The sequence below is a fragment of the Vanellus vanellus genome, assembly GCF_965231255.1.
Source record: "Vanellus vanellus genome assembly, chromosome: 5".
Lineage (NCBI taxonomy): Eukaryota > Metazoa > Chordata > Aves > Charadriiformes > Charadriidae > Vanellus > Vanellus vanellus.
The window spans coordinates 63,329,605-63,339,058 of NC_138910.1; the positions used below are offsets into that span (position 1 = coordinate 63,329,605).

The 9,454-nt window shown below is 37.8% G+C and overlaps 1 protein-coding gene across 1 annotated transcript; it reads right to left on the minus strand.

Moving 5' to 3' along the window:
* Positions 1 to 55: 55 nt before the first annotated feature.
* On the minus strand, positions 56 to 8,357 carry LOC309672865 (protein SPO16 homolog; the record flags this gene model as incomplete). Its single annotated transcript, XM_082484479.1, has 5 exons — positions 56 to 175; positions 2,018 to 2,096; positions 4,967 to 5,135; positions 6,249 to 6,342; positions 8,289 to 8,357. The coding sequence occupies 5 exons, from the start codon at positions 8,355 to 8,357 to the stop codon at positions 56 to 58; spliced, it is 531 nt and encodes a 176-aa protein (XP_082340605.1).
* Between the last annotated feature and the right edge of the window lie 1,097 nt (positions 8,358 to 9,454).

The following is a 9,454-nucleotide window of genomic DNA, read 5'->3' on the forward strand; positions in this document are numbered from 1 at the left end:
TATTTTGTTTAAAATGTAACTACTCTATTTATGAATAAAAAACCAAAATACTAAATTAATTGCAATGCAACTGGTACTCCTGAAGCATCTTCCAAACTGGACTGTTTTCTATTATTTGAGTTTTTGTCATTGCCATTTGGTAACGAATATCATCTGCTCGTGGCTTGGAAGTTATCTTGGAGGAAAGAAAAATACTATGAATAGGACACAGTAACTCTTAGGTAATAGAATATTCAGCATCTTATTTTTCAGATGGTACAAATGTAAAACTATTGAGCTGTGAAATTTGAGTCATGTTTTCTGAAGTAGATAATCAGGAACGAAGACACAGAGGTGATTGGATGTCTACCTTTAGGTGCAAGACTAGTCCTAACATAACCAGTCCTGGCAGCATTGCATCTGATTATCTGGATAGTATTTCAACAAGAGTTGGGTACAGTAGCTCAGGATTAGATGGATGGTATTGCTCCCTTGGCCATGCCTGTCATTTTTTAGGCCCTATACCAGTTAGGGATTCTCTGGCAAAAGATGAGCTCATTACACTGGCTTCGCGCTGCATCAGTAAGAAATAATGTAATGGCAACTGATAGATCTGTGGTATATACTATCATCACTTCTTACGGGGCTCTCCTGTTGACATCTGGTGTAAACATTCTGATCAAGTAGAAAAGCAAACTCAAGTTTATAGGATGATTAGTAACCTTAAAAGCTTTTTAGGTTAATGCTGTATTAAGAGACTGGGCCAGACATTAGTAGAGTCCATAAAAAGTTTAAGTACAACATTAAGCATCGTAGTAAATATTTAACAGCTTTTGCCATATAATAAGCGAGACGTAGCTTACACAATTTTAAAATGATGAATACTCTGAATAGGTTAATGCTTATTAAGATGCCCACTTCAGGAGAGGACAAAATATAGATTCATGTTCGATTTCTAACATGTCATTCACCCTGCTCTTCTTATTTTTGGTACACAGGATGCTGCTAGTACTGTTATAGATAGCATCTAAGTTAGAATTTTCATAGAAAAATGTTCTTTAAAGAGGTTCAATAAACAGATTTAATTAATATTGTGTTGATGCATACAGGATATGTTGCAGATACAAAGATAAATTACACTCACTAAGCTGTAGAAATAACATACTAGTATGTGCATCGTTAAAAATCCAGAACTCTAAAACTTGAGTTTTCAGATTGTCATTTTTAGTTTAAGTTGAAGTCATTACATATTTAGATCTCATGCTGGTTCTCCACTACTAAATGAAGTGCAGTAGTAAATAGAAACTGAATTAGAATCATAGAATAGTTTGGGTTGGAAAGGACCGTTAAAGATCATCTAGTCTGACCTCCCCTGCAATGAGCAGAGACATCTTCAACTAGATCAGGTTGCTCAGAGCCCCATCCAACCTGACCCGAATGTTTCCAGGGATGGGGCTTCTACCACCTCCCTGAGCAACCTGTATCACCCACCCTCGTAAAAAATGTCTTCCTTGTATCTAGTCTAAATCTTCCCTCTTTTAGCTTAAAGCCATTACCCCTTGTCCTATTGCAACAGGCCCTGCTAAAAGCTTTGTCCCCATCTTTTTTGTAAGCCCTCTTTAAGTACTGAAAGGCTGCTATAAAGGTCTCCCTGGAGCCTTCTCTTCTCCAGGCTGAAGAATCCCAACTCTTTCAGCCTGTCCTCATAGGAGAGGTGCTTCAGCACTCTGATCATCTTTGTGGCCCTCCTCTGGACTCACTCCAACAGGTCTATGTCTTTCCAAGAACTCCAGAGGAATTAGCTCTTTTGTCTTCATAAATGCTAATAAGAGCTTTTAAAGTTACCTTTAACAATAGTTTAAAGACCCAGCTAAAGCATCAGAGTGACAATCCTGCCTCAATGTATTAGAGGCATTGTGATCAATGTGACCCAAAAAATTCCATGAAAGAAAAATAAATATTTTATAGTTCTTGGCTTTTCCTGGCTAATATACTTCTGAAAAACTAAAATGTTTTAAGTATATGCAACCACACTTACCTTGGCTATAGTTAGCATTAACTTAACAGTTTCAGCACTATTATGAACTGGTATTACACGTAAATTACTGCCCAGGAATCTACACATCAAAATAAATAAAGGTTAAGGTTACTTTTAGAGTGCACATTTAATTTCTTATGCCATAAGACCCAAAAAGCATTCCCATGTGTTGTAAACAACAACTTACTGCGCCTTCACCATGAGTATGTAGAAGATTGCTTTTATCTTTAAAGGCAACTGGAGGGTTCATGCTGTTTGTATAACCATCTGTCCCATTTCTGTACCACTTGTTTAGGTGGGATTTGGAAGGGCTCATTTCTTTTTCTAGGGCTCATTTTCTTTTCTAGGGCTCTGACAATCTATCAATCAACATTTCTTAAGCATGTGTACATTCAGAGAGAATTAAACCCTCTTCTGCTATATCGTTGAAGACTGTTCTCAGTACCAGTAAAAAAAATGTTAGTTTAGTTTTTTTTTTTTATGGCTTTGGAAGAACACAGGAGAGTATCTAAAAACACTGTGCTAAAAATACTTCAGAATTTGAACTAAAACTTTGTAGTGTACTATCTAAATATAGCAATCTGTATGTCGGATGCAATTAAGATAATAGGATAATTCTGCTAAGAATTTCATGTAAAGACTTGTTCATTCAAATAATTTAACCTAGAATTCATTCTCTTTCTGTAAATAGTGTTATTCATATGCATTCATTCTTCAGAACGGAATCTGAAGGTTTAAAATACTAGCATCAGTTGTCATTCAGTGCAGTCACGGAAGAGAGATCAAAGCTTAGGCAAGCACAGTCTCTCCTTAAGACTTGTATTTTAATTATGTTGTAACAATGACAACAAAGTTAGCATTGCTTCTGTTTTCTGTTGTAGAGCTAAAACATGATAGGGACTTAACAACAAAGAATGAGGAATTTTAAATAACCAAAAATTTATTCCAAAGAAAGTACCCAGCTGGTCAATTGTGTACTCCCCTGTGGCCTCCCCTTGTGACTACCACCTGTTCTTCAACTCAGTCTGCTTGATGACTTGGACTCATTCACATTAAGACCCATGCTGGTTAGGTACCTCAACTGAACTTGGCTACCCATTCTTCTAATTAGCAAAAATAATAATAATGTTCTAGGCAGTGTCCTTCCCTAAGAGTAGGTACTTGGGTCACTGTTGAGTTTTGCTAAAATCTGATGCAGAAACTGGTTTGATTTACCTTTATGGATTAGGGAAATAAATAGATGAAACTTTGCTAACACTAGCAGTGGGCTAAGCAAAGGGTGAATGAACAAAGTGCAACAAAGAAACAATTACATGTACTTACCTAGATCCACGAAAATCCATTTCTATCAATAGTTTTCCTTCCAATTACAGCAGATCTAAATTTAGTTTGTATTTTATTAATTTGATCAATGGTCAGAATACTGGCCATTAGAACACAAGGCTGGTCTTTGCTCCAAAGTGTTTAAACATTAATATATGGATTTACTGAGGATATTAGTGGAATGCTGATTTGAGCTGTGGTGATAAAGATGATTGCTTTTCTCCTCCTTCCCCCATGATAAACACAACCTTACATAAAGTGTTCATGGTGTTAAACAACAATCCTATAATGTTCTTGTTAATAACAACAAAAAAAAAATCTTTCCCAATGGCAACAAAACCATAGATAAGCAGAAAGAAACTAATGCAGGAAGTCCCCAAAATATCAGGGGACTTTGTATTTTAACAGGTGACTTGTGGTTTGAGAGAATATGGCAAAAATTTCAACCCAACCAATGCAAAAGTTCAGTCACTGATTTACAGACAATAGCAGAACACCGAGTAGTAAGAAAGCACGTGCATCCAAAATATAATTATGCCTTGTCAACATCAATTTAGTATGGCCTGCAATGACAAAACTATTCTTTTTATTTTAATAAAATTACTGACTTAACAAATGGAATATAGTTTCAAAACATCACATTTGTTAGTGATCAACACATGCACAAAATCTGTTGTACCAACCACAAAGTAGATTGAGAATTTGCATTGCTGTCAGCTGAATAACATGTTCTTGCTGAATGGTGGCAAAGCTTTTAAGACCTCTCATGAAAATTTAGGGAATTTTCACAAATGGGTAATAGATTTCCTACATTTCATCCCATACGCTCTGCTACTCATCAGCATTTGGCAGTGTGCCCAGGATTTAACGAAACTGGTGCTAGTTTCAAGGAGGTAAAGATCAAAGGCTCCATTAGAATAGTCACTTCTTTGATGTCAGGAGTGAAAATCAACTGCAGTTAGGACTCCTGCACCTACCAGAAAAAAATTTTGACTACAAGAATGGAGCACAACCTAATAACTGTTGTCAGCAGGTAGGTACTGAAGCATGCAAGTTTTCAGGTCTCATTAGAAATCACAGATACAGTTTTAAAGAAACCAGTTTTAATGTCCAGTTTCATACTTTGGTGTAAAATAACATTGATTATTTCAATTGTTCTAGCTCTATATAACAGACACTGTTCCAAGTAAGCAGATTTTAAAAGCTGGTAAAGAATCTGTACTTCACAATAAAGCCTTTCCTCATGAAGGAAACTGGCCTGTTGTGTTTTGAAAATGACCGTGAAAAGATGCTGACAGAGCTAAGAAAACTGCCCAATTTTCCAGTTCAAGAGAATACTTTAAAAAAATTATATTACATAGCACTCCCTAAATTGATTGAAAGGGATGTTATTTGCTATGTTTTGAGGAATGTCCCCTTTTGTTACCTATGACATTTCAGATTGATTCACTTAGTATTCTTTTCATTTGCTGTCAATAAACATAGGCTTTAAATAATTTTCCAGTGCATTAGCAAAAGAAAATTCATATTCCTGAAAATAATTCCTAAAATAACATTGCTGAATCTAAGACAACTACTTCATTTCTTCCTAGTGATAAAAATTTTGGTTTGATGTTGAAATCATACCTTCTCTGAATCCTAAACATGACGTTCCATTCTTCTGGTCCATGAAGAGCAGCTGTCAAAACCAAAAAACTGTTCCGATGAATGTTTATGAACCTCTGAATTCTTTTGAAAAACGGTTCTTCCCTTGTCATAACTAAGTCTTGAGTGTCTGCCAGTATAAATGCAACACCTATTGAAGAAATTGATATAAACGTATACATGATGGCAGGAACGTGATTAAATTCTCACCACAAACCAGGAAGCAGAATTCTTATTCAAACATTAAGTTTAAAAGGTGATGGAACAAAACACATGAATGAATTTACACATCTTGACAGTGAAATGTAATCATGAGATTTGGCCAGTGATGACTACTATTTTTAAGATAAAACTACAAATAACTCAGAGGTTATTTCTGACCATAACATAAAAAAACCCCAACTGATTCAATCCACTCAAAGTACAGACATCTGAATGCCTTTGAAAGCACACACTTCAGGAACAAGCAAGTGCTATAATGGAATGAATTTAGGGCAAATGCAAAGACTGATTGAAGGGCTCAGCAAGTCCCGTTTCTAAATAAGATAAATAAACACAGCTGTAACATCTTAAAAGTAAGCTAAACTGGCTACCATGAAACATGAAATTATAACCCCGTCAACTAAGTTATTCTGAAAGGGAAAGTTAAGAAGACTGATGTTTAGGAGGCTTAACAATGGAGGATGCAAAAGACTAGGTCAATGTGTGCCTCGTTAATCCTTATAGTTCAGGAATGCTTCATCTTAAGGATCTTGTCTATCTGTCTAAAGCATCTTCTGCTCTAAAAAGAAAGGATAGATAATAGATGTTTCATATTTGCAGTTTCAGTGATTTCCTAATCAAGCCAGCTCAAAGAATCCTTTCCCTATCTCCTCTGGTACCACCAGGTCTGCAAACTCAACTTGGCAGACGAAAGCCAAGGGTCTTTCACTCTTGTGTTTACAGCCATGAATACTAAAAACCTTGGTGGCTGTCTTACACGTTTGTCGCACTAAATGTTACAACAGCCTTATAACGTTGGTCAGTTATAACAAGAATTTACTAAACAGTACAATACATCAAAAAAAAAGTAAAAACCAATGAAAATGTTTCATGCTCAAAGTTCTCTGCTCCATCCTCTGGAGCACAGCACAGCTCCTTCCACTATTGCATGACATTCCAACAAGGCAGCTTTTATTCAGTTTAGTGTAGCCTACAACAGGGCCTGATCTTGTACCTCCTTACAGCTTAAGAGTTTAAAAACATGAACTTCAAAGTACTGTACCAGAAAGAGAAAAAATCACAGATCCAATTTCCACTGATTCTGAATATCGAATTCGGTGTTGTTGCCTCTGTAGAATTGTAGAAATTTCATGATTCTAAATAAATTTTAAAAAGTTGCTTTTAAAATATGTTTTCAGCCAACAAGTTAGAAATATTCGTAAAGCATTGTCTGAACCATTATAGATAGAACTTTAGCATCATTGTTTAAAAATATTTTTTATTCCACTTGCAATATAAAAGTAGTAAACTGTTAATTAAACTTTTTCAGTTAATGAAATTTTGAAATATTTGCATTGGAAGTTATAGAACATTGAATGCCAATTTTGTATGCATAAATTCAGTTTACACCAGAAAACTCTGGCATAATACATAAAGAAGCTCAAACATTTTACAGTCTATTTTTGTAATATGTGCTAAAGGAGGATTTGCAGAAATGAGGAAGATACAGTAGTGTGTTACTATGACTCTGGTTAATAAAACTGCATTATTTTCCAAGATATCAGCATTTCATTTGGAAGATAGTTCAGAAAATCTGTATGGGACATGATTTTATTTAAAGCTTTTTGACAGAACGCAATTCACTCAGGAAAATTAGAACATGGCACAATGCAACATAATCATCTATGGAATTGAGCGGGTTTGGATATATTTTTCAGCCTGCAAAAAGCATTTCTGCAGTATGTTCTACAGAAGCTGCTCAAACACACACATTTTAAAGATTAAATCACAGAATCCTTTTTAGCTAGTGACATGTTCTCTAACCTGCCCATTTAAAATGTAGCCAACCTGCCAATATACTGAAGTGTTGTGATTTAGTGGAAGAATACAAAATAAATTCAGGATAGCAAGTGAACCCTGAAGGAGACAGTAACCAGAAATGTTATGCTTTCAATTGGTGTGGAAAGGGAACACTCAATGACAGCTGCTTATGAGGTACAACTATAATTTTGGAAGAACTCTCTGCTTCAAAGCCACTGCTGGCAGTGAATTATTTAACGCACAAATATAAATAACAGCTATAAGAAAACGATAGCTGCACAGGAAAAAGAGAAAGCTCATAACCCAAACCAATGCCTTTGTAAAAGAAAAGCCATCTTTGATTTGTATTCAGCTATTTCCATATCTCTGCTCACTGGGAATCCTTACCAACGGCTTTAGTTTTGAGTAGAGCGGGGGCTCTTATTATTAGGAGTAAGTTATCCTGGCATAGCTGATGAGATCACTGCCCTGCAATACCTCCCACCATATTATGGATTGAGTTGCTCTTGAAGCTGTTCCCAAACCAGAACAGTTCACAAGCTGTCATTCCAAGACAAGCAGGCAAATAAGAACAGGCTTTAAACGGATGTGGTTTCAGGAATTACTTCAACACCATTCACCCACTTATACAGCAGAGATGGGGTGATAACCTCATCAGCCAAGCTAGCATAAGATATCATTGCTTGTGAATCAAAGCCCTCTTGCCTCTAAATTCTCTCCAGCTGGCATGAAATTGGTCTCAGCTGCAGGAACTAATTACCAGCTCCTTGACATACCCTTTCACTTTACTGAGGAACAGAGTCCAGGCTTCTGATACTAATGGATATAAATATACATCAGTATCTGTATGACTCACTATTTTAAACTGAATTGCACACTTACTGAGTAATAATCTACCCCAATGTTGATACTGCCTAGTAGAAAATAAAGTGTTCAGGGAAAAAAAATCAGAAAATTAAAAACATTTCTGATGGAATTATTCATAGTGCTAATTTGAAAGCAGCATCAGTGCAGTGGAAAAATGATGAGTCAGGAGGACGATCCTTAAGCAGTATAACTCAGAATAGCAGGTGACAAGAATACTAAATAGCTACAGAAGTTGCTGGGAGAAAAACCACACACACACAAAAGAACCACTACTATAGTGTGCTAATGTCACTGTATTATCCTCAACTATATTCATTGACATTGTATAAAATATTTCCATGTATAGAATCTAGGAAATGCTTCTTTCAGCATTTCTTAGTGAGTCAGATGCTGTTCTTGACAAGTGGTATTGTACCTGCAGAGCTGTACTCATAATAACTGTTGTTATCCATCTTGACTGCTCCTGCCCACCATTTGCTGCCATTTTTTTCAAAGGTATAATGCCTCTGCAGTGAAATCTCAGCTGCTGCCTTCTGAAAAGCTTGGAGAGAGAAAGATGACAAGTATTACCTGCCAATTGAAGAAGCAAAATATTTAAGGCATCTGGGTCCCTTCAAGATCTGATTAAAAACCAGGGCACCACCTAATTCTCCAAAACATATACAGGTGCCCACTATCATTGAACTAATTTAAGATGACAATTAGATACTTAAACGGCTTTAAAGACTCTGGATTTGAGAGGTGTATGAGAGGGAGCAGCATAATGAACAAATGACTTCAGAAAAACATTACTTAAAGTGACTGAGGAACATTCGCCCTGTTTTCAAAGGGCACGTTTGGCACTGTGCACCTTTTACAGTGAGTTATTTTTGGGACGACTGCCCCGGGCCTCCTGCCCGGCCTTGAGCGGCCCACCACGCTGCAGGCCTGAGCACCATCGTGTTTGCCTTTCACTCTCCTGAAAACATTCCTGGATATCCAGCTCGGCAGGCGTTTCTATTTCAGTGAGGCACATGTGGGGCAGCTGGGGACACCCAAACTCCCCGGCAGGAGCGCGGGGCCGCCCGCAGGCTGGGCCCGTCCTCGCCTCACGTCCCCGCCGCGCCCGCTGGTGTTTCCTGCCCCGCCGTGGGGGTGGGGGGGGGCAGCAGGAGGGCTGGGATCCGCCAAACCTTTGTGCCCGCCGCTTCCCCATATAAACTTTAATGGGGGCCTCTCCTCATTTTAAAAGCCTGGTAAGGCGCTACAATGAAATCCCGGCGGCCCTGCCGAGCCGGCCACAAGGCGGAGCAGCGACTGCCTGCCCGTCCCCCGCGCTTCCCGCCCTCCCGCCTCGGGCCGCCGTCAGTGTCGTGGTCTGAGGAATCCACAACAATTTATTGCCGTTTAGGTAATTATTCTCTCACCCGACGGACCCCTCCCCACCCGGGAAGGGGAATCGGGGGAAAAAAAACAAGGAAACCTGAGGGTTGAAATATAAACGGATTTTATAGGCTAAGACTAAATAATTAACATTAGTAATACTAAAGAACCAGTATTGATCCTGATACCAATATAAAATATACAAGGATTGGACTCAGC